The sequence below is a fragment of the Mustela lutreola genome, chromosome 9, assembly GCF_030435805.1.
Source record: "Mustela lutreola isolate mMusLut2 chromosome 9, mMusLut2.pri, whole genome shotgun sequence".
Taxonomy (NCBI): domain Eukaryota; kingdom Metazoa; phylum Chordata; class Mammalia; order Carnivora; family Mustelidae; genus Mustela; species Mustela lutreola.
In genome coordinates this window covers 10,453,092-10,479,058 of record NC_081298.1, presented here as the reverse complement: position 1 = coordinate 10,479,058, position 25,967 = coordinate 10,453,092, and the positions used below count along the sequence as shown (strand labels likewise).

The window sequence follows — 25,967 nt, the reverse complement described above, 5'->3', positions numbered from 1 at the left end:
GTCAGAGTGTAGTTAAGCCCACACAGCCCAACACACAGGGGTGGGACTGGAAAGCGGTCTGGGCCGCTGTCCTCAGGTTGTAGCCCGGTTTCTCCCTCCTTCCCTTGCTCATTTTCTTTCCTTCCCCACTCCCTCCTTCTCTCCTTTCCTGCAACAGGTGTTCTCTGGGCACTGTATTGGTTTCCAGTCGCCTGGTACCAAACTACCCCAAGTCTTCGTGGCTGAAAACAACCACCATATTATGGCACATGGTTTTGCAGGTCTGTGGGGCTCCCCTGAGCAGTTCTGCCCCCAGAGTGCGGGCTGGGCTTAGTCGGGGGGCTGCCTTCCGCTGGGTCCTGCAACACGGCCTCACTCAAGCCAGGCGGTGGGTGCCGGCTGGGCGTCTCAGTCCTCTACGCAGCCACTCTTGTCCTGTGGGGTCTCTGGCAGCATCGCCAGGACTAGTCAACATGGCTGTTGTCTTCCAGGAGGGTGAGTCAGATGCTGTAAGGTCTCTTGATGATGTCACAAAATATTCTTGCACCCGTTTTATTGGTCAGAGCAAGTCATGGGCCAGGCTGGATTCAGGGGGAGGGAAGAGTGGATTCCCCCTCTTCCTGGGCAGGGTGGCAGAGTCAGCTTGCACAAAGGTATACAGATGGGAGGGAGTCAGAGGGACATCTCCGGAAGCCTGAGCCCCAGCTAGGTGTCAGATGTTGCTCTAGGCCCTGGGAATGCAGAGGTGAGTGAGAGGCACTAAGAACCCTGCCCTGTAGGGGCTTTCTTTCTAATGGAGGAAGATGACACAAAACAGGCAAAATACATAAGATGTTAGACAGTGATGGAGGCTGAAGAGAGAGATAAATTGGTGTAGGACGGGGAATGGTAGGGACTGTAAGGCCAAGGAAGGAGGACAGTTGAGCAAAGGCTGAAAGAAATGTGCAGTGAGCTCTGTTGATAATGGGAACAGCGGGTGCAAAGGCCCTGGGGTGAGGATGTGGTTGGTGTAGTTGGAGGGGAGTGAGCTGTGGGCACAGAGGTTGGAGAACAGATAGAGGGTCCAGATGGTATAGGGCTGGCAAGGCGTCTATTTGGTGATTGCTGAGGGAGGTCTTGGACAGGGGAGGACTTTCTTTTTTTCTAATTAAGATATAATTCATGGAACAAAACATTTACCATTTTAAAGTATACAATTCCGTGGTTATGAGTATATTCACTATTTGTGCAAACATCACCATGACCTTGTTCCAGTGCATTTCCATCCCCCGAGAAAGGAAGACCATGGCCATTAGCAGTCCGTCCCTCGTTCTCCCGCTGCCTGTTAACCTCCAACCAGCGATCTGCTTTCTGTCTCTGTGCATTTGCCTCTTCTGAACCTTGCCCCTCAAAGGAATCATGTGATGCTTGGCCTTTTGTGTCTGGCGGCTTTCACTCAGCCTCATGTGGAGCGTTACCCATGATCCAACAAGTAGCAGGTCGACATTCCTCTTGATTGCCACGTAATATTTCTTTTCTTCTTTTTCTTAAGATTTTATTTATTTATTTGACAGAGAGAGCGAGCACAAGCAGAGGGAGAGGGAGAAGCAGGCTCCCCGCTGAGCAGGGAGCCCAATGCAGGGCTCGATCCCAGGACCCTGGGATCGTGACCCGAGCTGAAGGCAGATGCTTTGCCAAATGAGCTACCAAGGTGCCTGCCACATAGTATTTCCATAGTGTGGACATGGCATATTTTGTTTGTTTGTTCATCACTTGGTGAACCTGAGTTAGTTCCACTTTTCGACTCTCATGGATAACGCACACCTTTCCTGTAAGAACAGTGTTTTTTGGGGTGCCTGGGTGGCTCAGTGGGTTAAGCCTCTGCCTTCAGCTTAGGTCATGATCTCAGGGTCCTGGGATTGAGCCCTGCATTGGGCTCTCTGCTTAGCGGGGAGTCTGCTTCCTTCTCTCTCTGCCTACTTGTGATCTCTCTCTGTCAACAAACAAACAAACAAACAAACAAACAAAAACAGCGTGTTTCCCGCTCCCTGGGCTCTGTGGCTGGGTCATAGGGTTACTCTGTATTTCACCTTCTGAAGTGATGGACTGGTTTCCGCATCAGCAGCACTGGGTCCCAGCCCTCCCCGCCAGCCCGCCAGCAGTGCACGGGGATTCCAGTGGCTCCCGAAGCTCGGTGGCGTTTGTCATTGTCTAGTTTTGCAGCCGTAGCCTTCGCGATGGCCAGAGATGGTGGGGTGGGAGATCTCCAGCTGACAAGGGCTGTGGTTGTGACGGGGTCTTTCAGAGGAATAGACGGTTGCAGGGGCCAGCGAGCGAGGACTGTGCCCGGTGCCCGGGGGGCGGCGAGGGGGGCGGACGGAAGCCGTGGGCTTCGGGCTACGTTCCGAAGGTGGCACAGAGAGGATTTGCGAACCTCCGGGTGGGGCGGCCTGCGGACAAGTGCACGGAGGCTGCCCCCATCGCCTGAGCAATGGACAACGGAGTTTCCACTTGTTGAGCTGCAGAAGCCCACGGTGGAGGGCCTGCTTGTGGGGTTTTAGGTGCCTGTCACTTGTGGGCAGGGACCAGTCACATTTCAGTTTCCTGGCATCCCTGGCTGGGAAGCTTGGACTGGCACTGTGGGAGATTGATGGAAGAAGGTAGGTGCCGTGATTCACGTGTGTTAGAAGTGCCCCTGCTGTCCCCACTGGCCGAGCCCCAAATGTCACGCTAGTCGAGCCATTTGCTTTCTTCCCCTCAGAGTGCGACCGTTTATGCCCGGGGAGTTGCACGGGAGGACGAGGGCATTCATTTCGCTGATGGGCTGGTGGACAAGGCATGTGGACTGCAGCCGGCAGACTCTCGTTTCTGAGGCCACTTAGGGGATTATCTCGAGAGAAAATTGTCCTATGAGTGATTTGTGGGCATGGCGGGTTGGCTAATCCTGAGCTCCTTCCTGTTGGGTGGGAATGTCTCCGGCCCGTTCCTCCTCAGCTGGCCAGTCAGCAAATGCCTTCTGGGCTCTCTCCTGCTTTGGGGCCCTGCCCCAGGAGGTGGGGGGAGTGGTGAGGGACAGAGACCATAGCTGACAGGCAGCCATAAAGGGGACACTTTTCCCAGTCTCCAAAGAGCCTCTGGTAGTGACAGACCTCAGCTCTGCACTCGGAGTGCTCAGGGTCAAATGTGGCTTCAGACATTATTAGCTGTGTGACCTTGAGTGAGTGACTTAAGCTCTCCTGTGTTTCCCAGGCCATAAACAGGGGGAAGGTATAGCTCCTGCTGTACAGAGTTCTTGTGAGAATCAAGTAAAAGAATCCACATAGAGCACTTAGCCATTGTTTTTATTATCTAGTGAGAGAGAGACGTAAAGCGGGCAGCTAATAGCACCTACCGTGTGCTTTATGTGAGGTTAACCTCCTAACAACCCTGCCCGATGGGTGTGGCAGTTGCTGTCACAGGGGATCCCACCGAAAGGCAGAAGTCAAACCCTTGAATTCAGGTCCCACGGTTGGCCCAAGAGAAGATGGGATTTGAACCCAGGATGGACTGACCTCCTCTCGGAACACAGCGGGGTAGGGTGAGACGTGCTACCTCTGAGCAAAAATCTTCGGGCCCCGCCGGGGAAGGAGGCGGCCCCTCCAGCTGGGGCGGGGGCACCCACATCCCTCTGCTGGTGTTGCCTTCCTCAGTGGGTCTGGGGTCTGGGGCGTCTGCACCTGCTCTCCGGAGGGAGCCTCCCCCGCCTGTCTGTGCCCTTCTCCCGTCTCATCCCTCCCTCTGCAAGCAGGAGGAAGCGCCCAGCCTTCCTGTCTCCCATGTCTGTGGCCTCTTGCCTCCTTAGCACGATAAGGGCTTCTTTTCCTATGATCTTACCTTTTGGGGGATGGAGAGAACTTCCTTTTGCCTCTCAGTTCTCCCTCCGCTGTGGTCCCCTTCCCTGTCGAGCCTCCCCCCTGCAGGCACAGAAATAGTCCCAGCTGTGAGACGAAGGTGCCAGAGTTTAAAATTGCAACTTGGTACTATTTTTACTCCAGCCGGAAAGATGTTGTGTGTTTTTTTTGTTGTTTTTTTTTTGCACAGCCGTTTATTTTGTTGTGGTAGCGACAGCTCCTGCCACAAGCAGCGGGCCCTGGTGGGGCGTCAGCCTCTCTGCCAGGATGAGTGGGCGATGAGGGGAGCCTTCAGGTGTCAGGGTGCTGGGACCAGGCCTGCCCAAAAGTGTCTGGGGTCGCCTTCCTGGAGCAGAAGGGTCTGGCCCGGTGAGCCGAACAGGTGGCTTACGTTCTCAGCGCACTTTCTTCCCAAAGGCCTCGTCGTTACAGAAACAAAACAAAACCAAAAAACTGGTATTTTAGAAGTCGTGAACACGGTACATACTTGAGGAGGGATAAAAAAGGTTCAGGCTGATTTTTGCACAACTGATTTGAACGGGGTGTAGACCGGAAGACCCTTCCACAGTCATGTTCAAATTGGCCCATGCTTGGCAGGACATGAACCTATGCTACCATTTAAAAATTGGGACATATGGGGTGCCTGAGCGGCTCAGTAATTAAGCATCTACCTTCGGCTCAGGTCATGATATCAGGGTCCTGGGATCCAGCCCCGCGTCAGGCTCTCTGCTCAGCAGGGAGCCTGCTTCCCTTCCTCTCTCTCTGCCTGCCTCTCTGCCTACTTGTGATCTCTGCCTGTCAAATAAATAAATAAAATCTTTTTTTAAAAAAATGGGACATTTTCCATAACATTAAGATTCCTGGCTTCTCTTGAAAAACACAGCCCCAAGTCTGTGTTTACTGATGGCTGCTGGCTGTTCTAGATTTGGGCAAGCACTTTTCAGATCACTGCAAAACCCCGGAGGCCTGCTTTACTCTTTGATGTTACTCATGATGTAATTCCCCATCCCCGGTACCTCAAGGTTTGAACCCTTCAGATAACATAAAGCACTCGAGGCTCCCTTGTCAGACCCTGTTCCCCAATTCTACTCCCCAGGGCCAAGGACAAGCCATTAACAGGTTGCCAAATAAAGTAGGGGATGCCCAGTTCAATTTGAATTTCGGATTGAATGATCGTTTAGTGCAAGTTCATCTCCTAATTATTAGCAGTTTGGTCTGTATGATTCCAGGCCTTTCTGGTAAACCACGTATGTCCTTCGTGCGTTGTTACGAGGATGGGTTTCTATTTCCATCTCTTCTGCATCTTTTGTGAGCGTTCCGTGGTGTTTGTTAGGGGGTGTTTCTCACGATGTGTAAGAGCTCTGAGGCTGTGGACTCAAGCCCAATGGGAATCCTGGGCTCCCCACCTGCTACCTGTGTGACCTCTAGCAGACTTCCCTCGCCCCTGAGGCTCAGTTTCCTCATCCGAACAATGGGGTGATGCAGGTAGCTCTGTCCTGCTTCCTGCTAGTTTTCACTCATCTCCTCCCTGTGACATCTGCACGGAGTGGATGGCCGGTGGTGGCTTTAACCAGGCCTCTGTCCACGGGCATCAAGATCGCCGCCAGCTTATCACGATTTTAAATGAGGCTAGGAGAGATTTTGAAAAGGAAAAGGAGGTCTGAAGGGAACTGGGCAGATAATCCTAAGATTTAGTTTGCTTTAAAAAAAAAAAAAAAATTGAAGGGCGTTTGTCTCCGTGGAAACCACTTGCTAATCTCCAGGATATTGTCTCTCTTCAGGCGAAGGAGGTGGAGGAGACCATCGAAGGGATGCTCCTCAGGCTGGAAGAGTTCTGCAGCCTGACTGACATGGTGAGTGCCTGCCTGAGAGGCGTGGATTTAGGCCCAGGCCAGACTCCAGGCCCTTCCTGGGGTTTTCTGGGGAAGCCATTTTGGTGGTGATTTAGCAACCAGAAGGAATGGGGCAGCAGCCAGCGGTGAGAGGAAAGCCACACACACACTCTCTCACACTCTCTCGCTCTCTCTCAACACCAAGGCTTCCTGAGGCGGCCATCTTGATAAGGCCCATCCCCCCCCCCCCCCCATGGCTCTTATTCCACCGAGGAGCCTGGAGTGGGCCACCAGGTGGCACTCTCGGGCACCGATGCGGGGAGCCGTTTAGCGGGGATGCTAAGACTATATTTAACTTTCCTAGGCTCTGCGCCGGTCTGCCAGGCAAACATGGAGACAGCCAGGAAATGGCTTCAGGCCTGCAGGGCCTAGAGGAGCCTCCAGCCCAGGCTGTAGCCTGAGGCAGGGGTGGGCATCAGGTTCCTTCCCGAATCCCTTGGCTGGTGAAGAAGGTGGAAGATGGTGCCTTAGGCCCAGAAGACAAGGTCTCCACTCCAAATTCTGTAAAAATCTCTAGATCCTTGGGTCCCCAGGATGGTAGCCAGCCAGGTGTGACCCTGAGGAGCAATGATAGAATTTTCTAGAAACTTTCAGCACCCTGGGTTGAAGGCTTCTGCCCAAAGGCCCAAAGGGCAGAGTTCCATATTGTGGTGAGGCCCTGCCTGTCCCCGGAGCGGAGGAAGCCCGGCTGGGCCCAGTGGGGTAGATTTGTGCCCCTGTGAAGCAGGTGTCTGGGGAAGTGTTTGTGAGAGCCCAAGGGTGTAACAGTAACAGCAGCCTCGGACGTACTTGGTGCCGGGCACGATGCGAAGCGTTTTTCCATGTCACCCCATTTCTCCTTGAAGCATCGTGAGACGAGGGGCGCCGTGTCGTCCCCATTCATTCAGCAGACCTACCTCATGCCGCCCTCTGGGGACGCAGCAGTGAACAAGACAGAAACATCCCCAAGAGGACCTGTATGTGCTTCTCTCTTGAGAACCAATTTTCTAGTTTGGGTGTGGGTCCAGGTGGGAGCCGGGTAATGAGAAAGACTTTATTGACTGATTGATTTAGATTTTATTTATTTATTAGGGAGAGATAGAGAGAGAGCACACGGGCAGGGGGAGAGGGAGGGGGAGAGGGAGAAGCAGACTTCCTGCTGGGCAGGGAGCCTGACCTGGGACTTGATCCCAGGACCCTGAGATCACGACCTGAGCCAAAGGCAGATGATTAACCCACTGAGTCACCCAGGCACCCTGAGACAGACTTTAAACAGCCCGGACAATCCTTCCTTCATCACCAGCCACTGGACACCTTCCCTGACTGGGTGCCTTGGTGAGCCTGAGGGTAAAGAGAGATTCAGCTCTGTCTCCAGTTCCCCCCTCCTGTAGGAGTCCCCCGTGTGACCAGGGCTGTCACCTAGAGTTGAGGAACCAGCCTGAAGTTGTGTTCAAGGTGCAAAGGGAGACTGCAGAGGTTTTGAAGAGGGAGAAGAGGTTCTAGAAGGAACTGGGCACATGATCCTAAGACTTAATTTGCTTTTTAACAAAAAAAGAAGAAGAAGAAGAAGAAGAAGAGCAGAGGCGTTAAATTCTGCCTGGAAAATTGGGAAAGCTTTGCCGAACAGGTGGTGATTAATTTGGGGCTTGAAGAAGGAACAGAAAGAATTCAGCTGCTGGGGAGGGCGAATGTCCAGGCAGAGGCACTGACCCATGGGTATGGTGTGCTGGCACAGTGTGGACCATGGGGGCCCACAGGCAGGGGGTGGATCTGGAAGATGGGTGGACTGGTGACCTAGGGACACTTTGTTCTCAAGTTCAGCCATCCAGCCCCTTGAAAGGAGACCCACTCCCTGCCGGAGGGGAGAGCTTGGAGCAGGAGTCAACCTGGATGGGCAGAGGTGCTCAGCCACCCCGCCTTAGGGACTGTCCAGGCTTCCTGGCGTGGCAGGAGGGAGCCTGTGTGTGTGTGTGTGTGTGTGTGTCACCTGGAGGCCAAGGTGTCGGGCAGCGCTGACAAGGCCCACCCCTAACCAGAAGCCTGGAGATACATTTATGCAAAGATTTTAAGACTGAGATCGTACATGACCCATGGACCCAGTCCCACCTGCAGATATGTTGGATATTTCTGGAAGGAAAAGAAAAAGGAATTTGCTGCTGACATTTATAGAATGTCATGCAAAAAAATGAGGTTTTCTGGCTTCTTCTGGAAGAGCAAAGATCTGGCTCCCTCGGGGTGTGCTTGGTCCCACCTGCCCAGCATCAGCAAGGGTGGCTTAGGGTCTTTCCCACTGTGGACAGCATGTGAGCTCTCCAGCTGGTCACCGTCCACGGTTCCTGTGGGGGCTCCCCGACTCCATGGCCACCTGCCAGGTACATCCGTCACGTGCTTGTGCGTTTTATGGCAGAGTATGTTTCTCTGTACTTTGGGCCCTACTGAAAGCAGGAAAATGAAACCAGACCAAGAGGGTCCTGTGTTTCAAGAAAGGGAAGAGAGTGGGTTTCCCATGGGAGGGAAGACCATTTCATGAGTTTATATGTAAACAAGTGTGCATGCGTTAAGAGAACATGTCAGGTACGATGATTTTTTTGGCCCCTGCCACAATGCTCAGTGCTGACGCCATTTCGATTATGGAAATCCTCCTGCCCCAATGGGTGAGGCTCAATTTACCTTGAGTGTCTGTCCACATGGCACAGAGAGAGGGGTCCAGTTCTCAGCCTTGGCTTGGGACCTCCTTCTCTCTTTTGATCCAAGCTAGGAATAAGTGGGGACCTCAGGGGAGCAGGTGATGTCACAATGCGGACACTGTCCCCTGGGTCCCTGCATTGGCCTTTGGAAACACTGATCACATTAGAAATCTGAGAGACGCCAGGCTCCCTGCACAGTCCAGAGAGAAGCAGCTCTGTTTCCGATCAAATCAGACTCTCAGAAGCAAGAGTCTGGCTTCCTGTTGGATACATTAGCTCCACGGTCAGCCTGTCCCTGACCACTCTGTGTGGCTGGAATTCATGGCCCTGCGCCTGCCACCTGTTTAGACCTTAGATATAATGCTAGTCACTGCCACTTTGAGCTCTGACTCTTCCTGCTCTGGGGCCTTAGGCATGGCATGTCCCCTCTCGGTACCTTTCTTTTCCCTTCTGTAAAATGGACATAATGGTCCATAATGCATCACACTATCCCAAAACTTAGAGGTGTCAATCAACAACCAATGTATTATGCGGGCCAGGGCAGGGCACAGAGGGGATGGTTCATCCAAGCCACATGCCACCTGCTGGGGCAGGGATTTCCAAGGTGGCTCCTTCTCTTGCTTGTGACGTCTGGGCTAGGAATGCTGGGTGGCTGGGGACGGGCTGGTGTCATTTGTCCCCGTGCAGCCTCTCCTCAGGGCTAGCTCGGGCCCTGCAGCGGGGCATCCCGCCTCCCGCAGCAAGCGTTCCGACAGATGGGAAGTAGAAGCTGCCAGTTCTCTGGAGGGCTCGGGATGGAAATTGACACAGTCTCACTTCTGTCCTGTTTTACTGGTCGAAACTGTCAGGTAGCACACCCAGATCCAGGGGGAGAGGTCCCAGACCCCTGTGTCTATGGAAGGAATGGAAAGGATTTGTAGTCCTCTTTAATCTGCAAACCAAGTCCTTCTCCTGAGTGTTACGGGGTGGACTCAATGAGGTGGGGATGTGCCCGTTACATCCTCTAGACTGACCACAACAACAAAGACCGACAGTACCAAGTGTGGGCGAGCACGGAGCCCAGAGACACCTGCTCACACATCGGTGGAAGCACAAAACGCCCGGCCCCTTGGGAAACGGTCCAGCAGATTCTTACCAAGTCATACATGCGCTGACCCTACTCCATTCCAGCAGCTGCCGCGCGAGGTGATTACCCGAGAGACGAAAATGAGAGTCTGCGAAGACCCGAACACAAGTGTTCCGAGCCGCCTTGTTCATGATGCCCCAAACCGGAAGCAACCTTTTTTTTTTTTTAAGACTTTATTTATTTATTTGACAGACAGAGATCACAAGTAGGCAGAGAGGCAGGCAGAGAGAGAGTAAGGAAAGCAGGCTCCCTGCTGACCAGAGAGCCCGATGCAGGGCTCGATCCCAGGACCCTGAGATCACGACCTGAGCCGAAGGCAGAGGCTTCACCCACTGAGGCACCCAGGCGCCCCCGGAAGCAACCTTAATGCAGAAGAGTGAAGTGGCCCGAACGCCGTGGGTACCTCTCCTGAACGTGAAGTGGTAGAAGGAGTCAGACACGGAACACCTGGTGTCGGAATCTGGTTCATGGTTTGCCCCGGGAGGGCGGTCATGACCGGAAACTCTTTGGTGATGGGCCGTCCTACACGTTGGTTGGGGTGGGGCTGACACAGATGTGGACACACGCACTCGTTCACTCCGCCATCCGCTTGAGGCCGGGGCCCTTCGCCGCTGTCATTTTCTATGTTCAGTTAAAAATAACTGCTTAGGGGCGCCTGGGTGGCTCAGTGGGTTAAGCCTCTGCCTTCAGCTCAGGTCATGATCCCAGGGGCCTGGGATCGAGCCTCACATTGGGCTCTCTGCTTAGCAGGGAGCCTGCTTCCTCCTCTCTCTCTGCCTGCCTCTCTGCCTACTTGTGATCTCTGTCTGTCAAATAAATAAATAAAATCTTTAAAAAAAAAAAAATAGGGGCGCCTGGGTGGCTCAGTTGGTTAAGCCGCTGCCTTCGGCTCAGGTCATGATCCCAGCGTCCTGGGATCGAGTCCCACATCGGGCTCCTTGCTCGGCAGGGAGCCTGCTTCTCCCTCTGCCTCTGCCTGCCACTCTGTCTGCCTGTGCTCGCTCGCTCTCCCTCTCTCTCTCTCTGATGAATAAATAAAATCTTTAAAAAAAAAAAAAAAAAAAAAAATAACTGCTTAGCCAGGTGCCAGGTCTGTAGGAGGTGACCCACGGGTGGTGGCTCCCAAGGTCACCGTCATCATCACCAGAGCAGCAGAAGGCCGTGACACCCAAGAGGATTTGTAGAGCCTTCAGCTCAGTGCCCTCTGGAGCTTGGGCCCCTTGTCCGGGCCCTCCCTCCCTGGCAGGGAGCAGGCTCTTACTTTGCTCACATGGATGGAGAAAATTCCTTGTTGGCCTTGGGCCAGCACTTGCATTTGGCATTGGTGGGAGTTCTTGGGTCAAGTGCACTTGGCTGTCCTTCCTGGAGGCCCTGAATCATCCTGGACAGCTGTCTTTGCTCAGCGAGAACCCCCGCGTCCGCTGCCCAGCTCCGGGGAGGTGGGAGACCAGGCTGGAGAAGAGTCTGCTGGGTGCTCAGGCAGGTAAACCTGGCTGGGGGTTCGTCCTGGCAGAGTCTCAACCCGCATTGGCTCTTCACTGACCTCTCTTTGCTCAGATGCATGTGAAGTGGGCATGAGGACAGAAACGTCTTGCTTTCCTTTGACTTCCCTATAAGAAGAGAGCACATGGGGTGGCCACAGACACCTGGGAGACTCTAGGGAGTGGTGGGGATTGTGGTTAACCAAAGGAGACAGCTGTCACCCAGCTCCAGGTGATTGCTGTCACATGGGGCATGGACCCAGGATGGCCAGGTACTCTGCTTTTTCACAAGAAGCTAGAAATCTGAGCTTCTAAGGGAAATATGCCTCATTTTAAGATTGTGGCGCCAAAAGGCGTGGGTGCGCTTTGGTTTTTTCAGACGTGACATGGGCTGTCTCCCCAAGGCCCTGCAGAACATGCGTGTGGACCTCTGATGTCACCGGTAGCCTCAGACCAACCAGGATAGGAACCTGCCATCTCCTGCATGGTAGCCTGTGACCTTGGGCCGGCTCCTTTTGTCTTCCTGTCTTTGCTTTGTCCTCCGCCAGGAAAGGTTGAAGATAAAATCGGTTCTGAGTCACAGGACCCGTTCTCAGCACATGGTGAAAGTTTGTGGCGCGCTGGCGTGGTGCCCCTCCAACCTCATTTTCGCCTTCCAGTTCCCAGCTCACAGGGGAGCCACAAGAAACGTTTGGGGGCCGTTGAGACCCCGAGGATTACTCTCTACTCCCCCCACACACACATGCAGCCTGCCATCCGGGTGTGTGTAGATGGCTCCCCATTGCCCACGATTCCCGTGAACAGGTGTCTTCAGAAAGAGGCCTTGGCTGGCCCAGACCCTCTCTTCCTTGGCTTCCTTCAGAGCTGGAGGAGGGGACGGACGAGCTCCGTGAATCTCCTCTTGTACCAACCCTTCTCTCCGGTCGGGGGGTCACTAGGACCAGACCCTCCTGATTTGCTTCGTTCTCAACCTACTCATTTCTCTAGAAATTAGCAGAAAGAAAAGATGTGCGTTTGGTCCGCCACGTTCTGACCCAGCACAGCTGTGAGTTATCTGCTCTTTGTTGCCTCACCGAACCTTGGTGATTTCTCCAGAGTTTAGCCTTGCTGGCGGGGCAGGGGGAAATGGGTGTGTCTCTAGAGATTTGGCCTTGGGAGAAGAAAAGGAAGATAGTAAGAGCTTCCCCCCAACCAGCCTAAAAAATGCAGGCGCCTGTGGGAGCCAGGCAGGATCTGGGCCCGAGTGAAGGGGGTTGGGGGTGAGGCATTAGGGAGGCATGGTGACTGTGTCCCAGAGAGCTCGTGCCCTGCCTTTGGGGGAGCAGCCCCTGCTCAGCCCAGCCCTCCGTGCCTGGGAGACGCAGGCCCGGTGTTGCCACAGAGGCAGACTTTCAAGACACCTTGTAAAGCCCTGCTTAATCACGGGAGCATTTTAAAGCCATGTTTATATGTTTTGTTTTGCAATAGTTTTAGATTTACAGGAAGCGTGCAGGGTGATACAGAGGGTGCCCGCGCGCCCGCTCCCCCCGCCTCTCCCCTCCCCCCGGGCCCCGCCCCAGGGCTAGCAACTCGCATGGCCTTAGCTCCTTTGCTGGAGCTGAGAAACCAGCAGGGGCGTCTTGATTTTCCTTTTGCAGGCTCCCCACGAACGCCCTCTTTCTTGTCCAGGATCCCACACTGCTTTTAGTCGTCCCCTCCACGCGGTCTCCTCCTCCGTGACTTTTCTGTCTTCCCCAGCCTCTCATGACCTTGGCCATTTTGCGGAGCTCTGCTCAGATATTTCATAGGAGACCCTTAGCTTGGCTTTGTCTGTTATTTTACCAGTGGTTGGATGGGGGTGGCGGGTTTCTGGAGAGAATCTGCTGAGCTAAGGGGCCTTTTTGTGGCATCATGAGGGGCACATGGCCCCCGTGGTCCTCTTCCTGTAGCCTGTGTCCCATCGTTTCTTCCTGACAGACTCGCATGGGTTCATTTTGTCCTTCGGGTTCTAATCCCATATGGCCTTACATTTTCTATTGTCCTGATTATTCCCCCTTCAGTCATTTGGTCTTTCCGGTTGGCTCCTGTGATCCTTTGACAAGCCCCGTCCTTTATCTTTGCAGACGCTTCCTTACAGAGCACCTGGACCACCGACAACTCTAGAGCTCAGGGGCATGAGTTTGAGCCCCACACTGGGTGTAGATATAACCTAAGGAAAAAGAAGTTTAAAAACAAACAACAATCACATACATTCTGGCACTAGAAGGTTCTCCAGGGGCTTGTCTTGCCTGCCCCAGCTCTAGAATCAGCCATCTCTCCTAAGAGCCCCTCTGGACTCTTCAAGTCAGAAATTAAGTCAAATTAAAAAATACTCAGACACTTTGCGAGCCACACAAGGTGCAGGTGTGGGCTCCACCCAGTCAGAGATGGTCTCGTTTAACCTCCAGAGCATTCTTTCAAGAGAAGTACTTGTATGGTCCCCATCTTATAGACTAGGAAACCGAGGCACTGGGAGGTCAGGGCAGAGACAGGCCAGGTGGCGGGACGCTGGATGCCAGCCTCTCAGGACCTGTCTGTGCCCTTGGGGGACCAGGGCGTGGGACAGGGGTGTACCAGGACAGTGACTTGGAGCCAGGTGCCCAGGGAGATGGCAGCTCCATGACCAGAGGAGGGGAACCAGGAGGGGAGAGTTTGGTTTTGGACACTCGGGGGATGGGGTCGCTTCCGAGACCCGGGGAGTGGGGGATTGTCATCCCACAGGGTGACAGGAGCAGAACTCTAGGACCACAAGAAGCTTCATACATTTGGGCAGGAAAAGGAGGGAAAACAGAAACAGTTTTCCAATCATTTCTGAAATTTCAGAATTAATTTCTGAAATTCATTTCTGAAATTTAAAAAAAAAATGTACTGAGTTATCGCTGCATTTGTTATTTTCTGCTGGTTAACACATTTTCCCAAAACTCTTGGTCCCCACTACCTGGCAGTGCCTGGGGCTCAGGAGTCCAAGCGGCCGCACCAGGTGGTCCGTGGGGTCCTGCTCACACGGGCTCCTGGCAAGGCGTCGGTTCACCCGGGGCAGGACCGCGCGGGTAGCTGCAGCAGCAGTTGTGTGTGGCCTCCATTCTGCACGGGCAGGTGGCTGGAGGCTGCGCTCTGTCCCCAGCCACGTAGCCTCTCTGCCATGGCAATTGGCTGGTGACAGAGAGGCCAGGTGATACAGAAGATGGGGGAGAGAGGGAGCACACATGAGCGAGAGAGAGAGAGAGAGAGAGAGAAGGCCAGCAAGCTGGAGGGACAATCTTCTGGAACCTTGTCTCCAGAGTGACCTCTCTTCCTTTTGGCTGAGTCCTCTCTGTTAGAGGTCAATCTCCAGGGCTGATCCCTGGTCCAGGGGAGGGGACCCCACAGGAGGCAGTAGTGACTACTGGGGACCATGTCGGGCGCTGCCTGCACGAGCCGCACCAGGCACTCCTGCCAGATGCTGGCTCCTCACCGCACGCCAAGGAAGCAAGGACGACCACGACTGCTTTCCCGTCCAGGGAAGCAAAGCAGGGCTCAGAGGGGTGCGGTGACTTGCCAGGGTCACACAGCTCACGGTGGGTAGACCCGAACTCACACACCAGGCTGAGCCCTGCGTCCGGCTCCTAGCGTCCCCACTGGTGTTCTCCGATGGTCCCCGCCGCACCCCGACTCCAGCGCAGCTTTGGAACTTGCCTGAAAACACATTCCCAGCTGACCCCAGAGGGGAAGGGGTCTGGGAATCTGCACCGGGTGGGTCTCCCTCAGGGGATCCTGATGCTCCCTAGCATCCGAGAGCAAGCTCTGCCGCCTCCCTGCTCCGAAGGAGATGCTAACGTGGAGACAGTCTCTCTCTCTCTCTCGCCGAGGGGTTAGGCTTGGTCCTTTGGCTCTTGAAGAAAATCGAGGCCTAGGTGTCCGATTTCGGAGATCAAGGGAAACATGTGGCTTTGTAAAGGTCATAGGCACTTTTGGAGCCCTTCCAAGCAGAAGCAACATGAGATGCCGTGTGTGGGGGACGCTCGGTGCGGCGTGGACAGACACGGCGCCCTTGGAGCCACGAGAGCTGCAGTTTCCATTCTCGTTGCTCACAGACGTCAGTAATCGCGATCGACTTAGTACCATTAATTTCAGTGCAGTGACAACTCTCAGCTTGGGTTCCAAGGAGAGACTCGGCTTCTCTCCGTTGGCTCCGGCTGAGTGGTTCAGAAAACGGGGCCCTTCCGTCGGGCACTGGTATTGTCAGGTATTTGTGGGGGAACCAATTGGTGGTTCAGTAAGTAACAGCTGGGTAGGTCTGGGGCCTGAGAGGCGGTGGGCTTGGCCCCCACCTGGGATTCTGGGCTATTCCTGGGCCCATCCCTGTGCAGGATGCCGCCAGGTCTCGGCAGACCTCGGCGAACCAAGAGGCGGGCAGGAGCCTGGGGTACCCAGGCAGGGGGCCTGATGAGCTGTCTTGTTCCTTGCAGATCAGGAGCGACACTTCACAGATCTTGGAGGAAAACATCCCGCTCCTTCAGGCCAAAGTGACAGAAATGCGTGGCATCTATGCCAAAGTGAACCAGCTAGAGGTGGGTTCGGGACTGTGAGCTTTCTTTGTGAGATCCGTGGGCTCATTCTGGGTCTTTTGTCCTGTCTTCCAAAATGCTGATCTGGCCTCGAGAGTGTCGGGCATGAGACCCAGTGCAGGGGCTTGGTTGCAAAAGAGGGTCTGCATTTACCTGGTATTTTTAAAAATACGACAAATACAAATTTATATAAAGTACCCCACTTAAAAATCAGGGTACTTTTTAAAATAAAAATCTGACTTTTAAGCTGCTTTTGTGAAGTCAAAACTTGGATAGCACTTAGCCCACATTTTTAAAATACTTTAAATACTTTAATCTCGAGGTTTATTTCTTGAGGTATAAATACATAAAGTCTACACATCGTAAGTGTATGGCTCAGTGAATTTTTACACACATAAACTCCCCTATGAGGATGATCCATATTGAGAAGCAGAATGTTTCCAAGCCGTGGGCTGTGTTTTTGTGCAGCCAATGGCAGCCGCCCCTCAGGTGGGGCCCGTGTCCCGCAGCTGACCGCAGTCCCCACCATGCCCTGTTGCCTCACTGCTGACTTACCTCATCCGCATCCTTTTTGTGGAAGCCCCAGGCTAAGCCTCAGGGTATCTCCTTTTTCTCCTTGCTGCATTACAAAGTCGGCACTCTCCCTGTCCCATCTCCCAGAGGAGGAGCATCAACTCCAAGAGGGAAGCCACTTTCCTGGTGTCCCCCCCCCCCCCCCCCCACTGATGCTTTGAAGCTGAGACTTTTGCTGGCATCTGCTGGAGCCCAAGCTCTCCATCGTCCTGGGCCGCTCCGCCTGGGGTCCTGGATCCTTACACAGGGAAGAACCCGGGAGGCTGGGAGGACTTGCCACTTGCTCGTGGTCGCCCGGACAGAGGGGATGGGCGCCCCCCCTCCCCGAACCATGGAGGAAAGGAACGTGGCAGTCCACCCTGGGGTTAGCAGAGAGTTAAACTTCTTGTCAGCAGAGGATGAGGCAGGAATATAATTAAAACTTTGCCCTTGGAATAGCTGATTCATTTGAATTTTATTCCACACGTTTGACAGAGGAAAGAAAATGTGAAGATTTGAAGCCCTCCCTGGTTCTCGCCTCCTCAGGCTGGCCCGGCTCTTCCCGTGGCAGTCAGTCCACTAATACTGAGGACCTACTGTGTGCCACTGAGGGGCTCTCCCAGTGAGACAGACAGGTGCCGTCCGTGGCCCTGCTCCAGCAGGAGAGACCCGACCTCAAAGCACTGCTGTAACAGTAACAGATAACCACAAACCTAAGGGCTTAACACAACACGTATTTGTAGCTTACCATCCTCCCGAGGCTGGAAACCCAAAATGGGTCTTACAGGCTAACACTGGGCTGTCAGCAGGGCCGGTTCCTCTTGGAGGCTCCGGGGAGCCTCCATGTCCTGGCCCCGTCCACTGTCCGGAGGCAGCCTGCTTTCCTCGGCCCACAGCCTCTGCCTCTCCCTCCGCCCCACGCCTCGCTCCTTCCAGACTCTCTTTTACTCCGCCGCTCCTGCTTCCCTCTGACAAGGACCCTGTGACCACATGGGGCCCACCCAGACAAGCCAGCATCGCCTCTGCATTTCAGGATCTTTCATCCCTTCCACAAAGGGCCTCTTGCCCTGTAAGGTGATCTAGTCATAGGTTCAGGTGATGAGGACGTGGACCTCTCCGGGGGGCATTCCGGTGCTCGGCAAGGACCACCGCTGTTCTGCTGGTTATTGGCACCGGCTGAGAGCAGAGGGTCTGGGACGGCTGCTCTCTGCTCTGCCCAGCTGGCCACGGACCCTCGGCTGTCTGGGGTGCAGGGGAGGGGCAGTCAGAGCCTTCCAGGGAGCTCAGAACAACCCTCAGATCAGTGCCACCTACCAGGAGGGGCTTGGGGACCGCAGGGTGACCTTTCAGGCAGGCACTAGGACCTTTCTCAGGTTTAGTATTAAAAACGAGTCCATACAGGGCTCCTGCTGCGAATCAGGAACCCCAAGTGCTTTCCCGGGGAGAAGGCACTCTATCGGCCAGCGCCCCGGGGAGCCAAGCCCTGTTATTGGTCCCATTTGGGAGAGGAAGCAGGGGGGGCACAGAGAGGGGAGGTGGTTTGCCCAGGGTCACACAGCTGGGAGGTGGTAGAGTTGGGGGGCGCAGACATCTCCCGACTGCTCCCCGGTGCCCAGTGTTGGCTCTCCCGGCTGGCCAGTGCCCTGGTCTGAAGCCGGGGCCTTTTGTCAGAAGTCTTTACGCCCACCAGCACTTACCCGTATGTTCAGAAACAAGGGGGAATTTCCTCTCCTCCCTCTTCCCTCCTTCCTGATAATGAAAGTTGCACATTTTCATCCTAGAAAAGATGAGGTAGGTGTCCCCCCGACTCCCAAGGTGCAGCCCCCAGACCGACGTCACGAAGAGGTCGCCCTCCTGCTGCCCCTGCCCCGCCTGTGCCGGAGCCTCCCTGAGTCGGGCCTCTCCCTGGCCGGCGGGTCCTTCAGCCTCAGGAACATGCACCCCCGGTGTCCCCTCACGCTCCCCACCAGATTGGCGTCACCACGGGGAGGATGGGGGGACGGATACCACGGGACTCTGTGCTGGGTTTCACAGCTGATGCCTCTTGGCTGGGGGGCAGCTCCCTGGCCCCGGGACCCCTTGTCTCCCATCCCCCCCCCCCCCCGAGATCTCATGAGGCTCATTGGACCTTCCAGCTCTGGCCCCACCAGCAGCCTGGGGTGGCAGCTGTGCCACACCGTCTTTTTGCTCAGGACGCCCTCATTTGTACGTGCTCCGCTCCACGTCCCCACCAGCCAGCGGAGCCCCTGCAGGCCGACCGGCCTCCCGGGTTGGCCTTGTGAACAGCATGGACTCCACACCTGACCTTTCAGGGCCCACATACTAGAGGCAGACGGGTTATGAATCAGTAGACACGGAAGAGCTCAAGAGGGCTAAGAAGACAGGGACATTGGGGGTCTCCCGAGTGCCGGGGGCTGTGGTAGATGAGGCAGTGAGGGCAGGCCTCTCTGCGGAGGGGGACGGTCAGGCCAGGGCCTGAGAGAGGGGCTGTGTTCGCCCCACCAAGGACAGAGAGCAGGGCCCACCCTGGAGAGAGCAGGTGGAAGGGCCCTGTGGCGAGTGGGGCCTGCGTTTTTGGGGAAGCCAAGGGAGGCCTGTGTGCCTCGTGTGTGGAAGGAGGAGAGGGCAGGGCTGGGGATGGTGGGCCCCCGGTAGGCCTTGGGGGCCATGAGCTTCCTTCTCCTGAAGGGAAGCTCCCTCCTAGGGCCCAGCCCTGAGATGTCCTTATTCCTGGTGAAACTCTCTTCCAGTCCACTGTGGTTCAAGGGAGGCCCACAGAGGTGAGGCTCTTCTGACGCAGCTCTAGCTACCTTTGGTGGCCTTAGCCATGTATGCACGCAACACACAAACACATTCACACACATGAATACATGCACATGCAAACACAGGCACACACACGAACACACTTAGATACACACACATGAACACGCACACACGTGAACACAGACACACACGTGTGCTCAGTGTAGAGAAAGGCATGCAGAGAGACCCAGAAAAAGGAGGCAGATGAATGGGTTGAATTTTTCTGGGCCTACACAGTATTATTTTTTTTTTAATTGTGAACTTATTATTAGCATGGATTAAAACGGGAGACTTTTCATAAAATCAACAATTTTTTTTTTTCAAAACGAACCCGGACAATTGTTTTTTTTTCTTTTTCTTTTTTTTTTTTTTTAAAGATTTTATTTATTTATTTAACAGACAGAGATCACAAGTAGGCAGAGCAGCAGGCAAAGAGAGGAAGGAAAGCAGGCTCCCTGCTGAGCAGAGAGCCCGATGCGGGGCTCGATCCCAGGACCTTGAGATCATGACCCAAGCCGAAGGCAGAGGCCTTCACCACTGAGCCACCCAGGCGCCCCGAACCCGGACATTCCTTGAGCTCAGTGTTGCTGATCACCTAACTGCTTAGCAAGGTTGTTACTGTTCGTAGTCAGGACGGCGATATCAGCACCGTCTCAGGGATAAGCAAATTGAGGCTTGTAGAAATTGAGTTGCCAGAAGGTGCACAATTAGTAAGTGGCGGAACCTGGATTCTGATCCGCCAAGTCTGACCCCAGACTTCTCTCCCTCCCTCTCCATCTTTCTCTCTCTTTTTTGCAACTGGGAATTTTGTGTCAGAGGCCCTGCGAGGAGGGGCCCCCGGGGGCCTGGACCCAGCCTTCTGGGCCGCCCTGGCCTCCCCTCCGCCCTCCGCCACCCGCTCGTCTCCTGCCTGCCACGCGCGGCCTCTGACGGTGACTCTGAAAGCCATCCACTATGAAAGTGAGCATTTTGGCAATTTCTAAAAAACTCGTTTCTAATAGAGAAGGCTTTGCGGTCTGGTGGATGTGCCCCGAGTCCCCTCTCGGCCGCTTGTTGGCCAGGCGACCCGACCTCTCTGAGCCTCAGTGTCCCTCTGCTGTGAAACAGAGGCTGAAACTAGGGTCCCCATGGGGAGAAGGTAAGAGGGACACAGCAGAGGTGGGCGCGCCTCCCGCGGAGCCGTGACTGCTACAGTCAGGGTGTCTGAGGATGTCCCCCGCCGAGCGGGCCCTGGCTGACCTCCTCAGGAGCCCACAGGCCACCGCGAGGGAGGTCCTGGCCTCTCCACGGGCTGGGACCGCGTGGCTAGGACCGTGCCCCAGTCCGTGGCAGCGGGGGCATCCCGGGCTCTCCCTTCTCTCCGCCAGGCCTTCGTCAAGATGGTTGGGCACCACGTCTCCTTCCTGGAGGCCCACGTGCTTCGGGCCGAGCGGGACCACGGGGCCTTCTCGCAGGCTCTGCGGAGATGGCTGGGCTCCGCCGGGCTTCCCTCCTTCAGGAGCGTGAGTATCTCCCCACCGCCTGCCTCCTCCCCGGCCCCAGAGTGGGGAGAGGGGCTCAGGAAGTGAGAGTTCAAAGGGCACATCTCACTTCCACAGACAGGAAACGGGCGTCTGGAAGGCTGGCTGAGGGAGCGCTGACCCAGGGCCCGTGGGGGGTGGTGGGGGGGCAGCTGGAGTGTCTCTGTCCCTCCCTTGAGTAACTCTACTTGCCCTGAAGTTTGAGCTTCAGTGCTGTGACCACTCGCTTATTCATCCAACCATTGAGCGCCTGCTGTATGCTGAGCACTGTGGTCCTTCAGGGATTACCGCAGTGAGCAGGGATAACCCCTGCCCTCCTGTCCTGTCTTTATAGCCCTAAGGACAGGCTCAGGGTGACATTCGGAACTCAGGGTGGGTCCTTCTCCTGAAAGGCACAAGTTAGCCTCCAGCAGACCAGAGGGGCCGAGGTGGTAGAGGGCTGTGGACGTGGAGGGCTGGGGACGTGGAGGGCCAGCCTGCTTGTGGCCTTTCCTACCTTGCAAAGGTCTCTTCCCTCCACATCTCTGCTTCCCTGGAATCCTCCCTACAACCCCAAAGAAATTGTCGTTGTGTCCCTTTGACCCATGGGAAGAGTGAGGCCAGACTGATTGTGCAGTGGAGATCTTCAGTGTTTAAGACACATCTGTCTTTGCCACTTGTTATCTGCTGGCCTCCCAGTCCAGGGGACACTGGGCAGTGTCTGGAGATATTTTGGTTTTGAGCTGGATGTGGGGTGAAGGGGCTGCTGGCATCTACTGGGTAAAAACCAGGGGCGGTGGGATGCCTCAGTGGCTGAGTCTGTTAAGCGTCTGCCTTCGGCTCAGGTCATGATCCCAGTGTCTCGGGACTGAGCCCTGCATCAGGCTCCCTGCATACATGCTCTCATTCTCTCTCAAATAAATAAGTAAATCCCCAGGGGTGCCGTTAAACACTCTGCACCGTCCAGGAAGCCCCCCCACCCCCAGGTCAGAGGATTCTCTAGCTGCGCACCTGAGTAGGGCCTAGTCTGAGAAACCCCGCCCAAAGCTGCCTCCGGTCATTGTCACCATGGTTCCTGTCAGGTCTCTTCCAAGCGCTCCGTCGGCTGGTTTCTGGGGCGCCTCTTCTCAGACCAGTCTCTGGAGAAAGGAACTTTGTCATCACCCCCTGCTTTTCAGATGAGGAGTCTGAGGTTCTGGGAGGGGAAGGGACTTGTGGGAGGCCACACAGCCCGGTGTGGCAAGGCAGGGTTGGACCCTGGTTGACCTGTCTCTGGGACCTTGCCCATCACAGCTCAGCCAGCTGCCTTGTCCTGCCCCTCAGCAGGGTCTCTCACTGTTCCTGGGCTCTGCCGGGGGGACCCCCCCCGCCCCGGCCCTCTGCCTGCCCCACATCTCCACTTTGTTGACTGTGTTCCAGGCACTGCTCTAGGCATTTCGTGGGTGTGGATTCGTTTACCTTTCCCAGCCTTCACGTGCACTGGTCGTGACCGTGATTCCCACCGGATAGGAGGTGCAGTGGAAGTTCGGAAGGTGTTAGCGGCTACGCTCTCACAGCCCACCAACAGCGTTTAGCTGGTGTACTCCGTTCTCTTTGGCCAGGCAATGTTATTTCAATGGTGTGAATCGGGATACCTGACTGGGCTTCCCTTTCTAGTCCCTGCCGGGACCCCATTGCTCCATTTGTCTTACACCTGCCTGAGGCATGTGCTGCTCACTTGCCGGTCTCCAGGTGAGTCACTCGCCCAAGGCCAGTAACAGCCAGACAGTGGCCTCGCAGAACTCAGGGTCTTGAAACTCCTATTAATCCTTTAGAGCCCAAGTTAACACCACCTCCTCTGAGAAGCCCTCTGGGATTGCCCCATCTCCGGGCAAAGGCTACCTTCTGTCATCCAACAATGATGAAGTCTGGAGCTGCTTCTGTCCCCCTCTCCCTTGAGCTGTGGTGACTGTTCCTTGGTAAACAGGAACCCACCAGTCACGCAGTGCTCTGTCCACCAATGTTCAGAAGCACATCGGGGGAAAATCAGAGGACTGCCCATGGCCTCCAGCAAGTCTTCTAACAGTGGGTTCTATTGGGCCCTTGGTCTTTGCACTTTCCAGTCTTTTGTTGTGATACGCTGTTGTCCCCATGTGGTTGGCAGTAGTGTTTCCATTTAGAAGTGGAGACTGAGGCTCAGAGACAGAGTCATATATCTGAACTCAGTGCTTGGGTTGGAACTCAGGCCCGCAGGCCTCTGAAACAGGGGTTCCCCTGCCCACTCCAGCAGGATCCCACGTGGGTGTGGCTGGGCATGCTGGGACCTGTGCCCTCTCATGTCTACCAGCCGGCAGAGAGGGGGGCCCCCAGGCTTACCTGCGGTGACTTGTTCCAGGAAGTGCATTCCAGCCAGGGGTGGTGAGTCATTCAGCAACCCAGTGTGTTCAGCTTGGCCCCAGGAGGGCTTTGTCTGGGGCAGGTGGTGCCCGTTGGTGTGTGCACGCGAGTGTGTGCAGACCCAGGGAGGTCCAGGGCTGCACCTGCACCGAGGGTGTGAGCCGGAGGAGCCCTTCTAGCACAGTGGTCGTCACAGCTCGTGTTGGGGCCCTGACTCTGCAGGCACCAGATGTTCCCCTCGGGAGGTAGGTCTGTCACTGTCCCAATTTTATGGAGGAGGAAACTGAGGCAGAAAGACTCACATAGCTTGTCCACCCAGAAAGTTGGGAAGCCAGGATTCAGATCCGTGAGTGTGGCCTGGGCTCCGGGCAGGTCACCTGCTCTGCTCGGCCCTGCACCCTCGCTATGCCCGGTTCTGGATCTGGGACCACCGTCTGGGAGATGGGGGCTCTCGCAGAGTACGGGGTGGGTTCCCCGGAAGCCGGGATTCCACATGGGGCTCAAGCCGCTTCCTCTCAGTGAGTCCACACAGGCCTTCCTCCCCTGCACAGTGGGAAGCTGCCCCTCACAGCCCCAGATTCCATCTCCTGCCCTCACTCGCCCTCTTTAGACTCCCTCCAAGGGTCCCCACGGGTCCCCGAGGGCCCTGTGGAGTGAAGGACGAGGCAGGGGCTCTCAGTCTCCCTTGGCCCTGGGGGAGAGCTGGCAAGGGGTCCCGTCCCTCTAAGATGAGCCATAGCACTCCCCCGAAATTCCACCAACCATCACTGCCCCCTGTGACCCTTCTGGAGTCAGGGGAGGGGTGGGGACACTCTCATGGGGCCCAGGAGGGAGGGCTCTCAGCCTTCTCCTCTAGAGCTGGGCAGGGGCCTTTCAGGCTATGTTTTCCCTATTCCTGCGAGTCCATGAGCTGGAGCAGAAGCTCCTGGGAAGGCGGGGGGGAGGGGCACAGAGAGAAACCGGGTCCTTGTTTTTATGAACTTGGCCAGCCCGCCCGCTCCTTCCCACCTTCTTCCTCTCCCTCCCTCCTCACTTTGCAGACGTAGCTGGGGCCCAGGGAGGGTGCAGGGTAGCTGGGCCGGTGTCTCCCTGCACCCCAGGAACAGGGCCGGCAAGTGGTCCCTCCACCCCCGAGCCCAGCACCGGGGACCCAGAACAGGGTGCCGGCTGCGGCCTGGGCTGGCCTGAGGACCGCACCTCATTGCCGGCTCGCCTGAAACCCAGGCCTTTTCCCTCTGACCCGAGCCGCCCGAGAAGCGGGCCATCTGTCCTCAGGCTGAGATGAGGGCAGGGCTGGCACCCCAGGCCACCCCTGGCCACCCCCGGCCCAAGAACGTGCGTGGTTCATGGTAGGATTTCCCTGCCGACGCACATGTGTGTGCTTATGGGACGATGGTCTAGCTTCATGCTGTGCTGCGGTTCCCGTTACACTTTTACACTGATTCTTATAATGCCCCAAGATTTTTACCTCATAGCCTTTGGCTAAGCATGGCACTTCTCTCCTGCGGTAGCCAGGCCGCGTCTCCGGCGAATTGCAGCTGCATGTCCGTGGGCAGGTCCCTTGGCCTCCGGGAGCCTCAGACCGCTCAGCTGCTGGCTCACTGACTAGAGCACGACCAGGGACGTTCAGCCTGCCAGGGACCTGGCTCGGTGTTTGATGCGAGGGGATGAGGGCCTCCACCCAGGCAGTGGGAACAGAAAGGAAGAGAAAGACTCCAGCACTCTCCGAAGGACGGCTCTGAGTCTGAGCATCAGTAGACCCAAAAAGCCAGCTCTGCCTGGACATGAGCGGAGTGACCCAGGACAGAGTGTCCAATTGTTCAGCGGGACGTGGGTATCATGGCGATGGAGACACAGAGCCAGGCCTGTGGCGGCACGCGCTGTCCTCGGCTGGTCAGTGCCCCAGAAGTGGGGGTGGGGTTGCTGCTTTTATCCCCATTGCGCGGGTGCGTGAGTTAAGGCACAGAGAGGTTCAGTAATTTACCCAAGATTACACAGCGGGGCATCTGGATATGAACGCACTTTCTTAACTCTGTCCTGCCTTGCCTTGGGAGAGAACTGTGATCTCGTCCCTCAGAGAGCCTGTGTCTCGTGGGAGACAATACAGGCAGTGACCAAATCCTAAGAAAATTCAGTATATAGTCATTTCGAAAGGGGGCCCTGGCTTGCTCTGAAGGAGCCAAGGACGGCCTCCGAGGAAGGGCCACGGTCGCTGGGACCGAATGACGAGGAAGTCCGGGTGAAGTTGGGAGGGGAGGGCCCGTGGGGCAGGACCACGGCAGGAAGTGCTATGTGGCTTGGCCGAGAGGGAACAAAGGGGACAGTTAGGGGACATGAGGTCACAGCCAGGTTAGGCAGTGTCTCAGGCCACATGGAGGTGTTTTATACTATTCTGAGGGCAATGGGGAGCCATGGACAGGTTCATAGCAGGCAAGGGACATGGTAAGACTGTTTTACTGGAGGGCCACCAGGCTCCTTTCCCCTTAGCTCGGGCTGGCGTCCGGGCTCGGCTGTGTTGTGTTGAGTCCTGAACAGTGTCCTGTGAGAACCGAGTGGGGCGAGTGGGACCATCTGAGCTCCCGGGCTCAGTTGGTAGGAGCGAGAGTCCTCAGCCTAGAAAGGTCGCAGGCCGTGCCCTGAGCTCGCCAGAGTCCCCACCTCCCTGGGCATCAGGCCCCCTGTCCAGTCGAAAGTGAGAACAGAGGCTCCAGGTGGGGGACCCAGGTCTCCTGGACAAATGTCTGGTTCCAGGGACCCCACCTGAGCAGACGCTGTCAACCCAGGTCAACGCAGAGGGCCCCTCGCTCCTGGAGATCTTCCTAGATGTGTGCAGGACTGGAAGTGTGAGACGGAGCTGGAGCCACGGGGCCTCGGAAGGGCCTTGGAAGGGCCTGGGAGACAATGTCAGGTGTCCCTGGGGCCCAGGCCCTGCACAGCCCCGTGGCCATCCCCGGCGCCCTGTGGACCACACCAGGCCTCCTTCTCTGCGCCGGTGCCTGGAGGCCCGGAGGGAGCAGCCCCGCTAATTTGTTTGTTTTGTTTTCCGTTGAGCCAAAACATCTTGTTCAGGAGGTGTCATTTTGATTCATTTTCTGGTGGATCAGAGTGTGATGCTTTCCAAGGAAATTTCTTTGGCTAATAGCAAAACCACTGGGGGCCA

General features: G+C 55.8%; 1 protein-coding gene across 3 annotated transcripts in view; it reads left to right on the top strand.

The window, feature by feature from the left end:
• Positions 1-25,967, top strand: part of BCAS4 (breast carcinoma amplified sequence 4) — a 56,055-nt gene that overhangs the window by 9,915 nt on the left and 20,173 nt on the right. Inside the window, exons 2-4 of one of the 3 annotated variants that reach the window (XM_059132830.1) lie at positions 5,630-5,701; positions 15,480-15,581; positions 20,300-20,434. In XM_059132830.1, the coding sequence (XP_058988813.1) occupies positions 5,630-5,701; positions 15,480-15,581; positions 20,300-20,434 (309 nt within the window). The remainder of the gene's footprint in view (positions 1-5,629; positions 5,702-15,479; positions 15,582-20,299; positions 20,435-25,967) is intronic. The other 2 variants (XM_059132832.1, XM_059132831.1) reach the window with 2 other exon arrangements.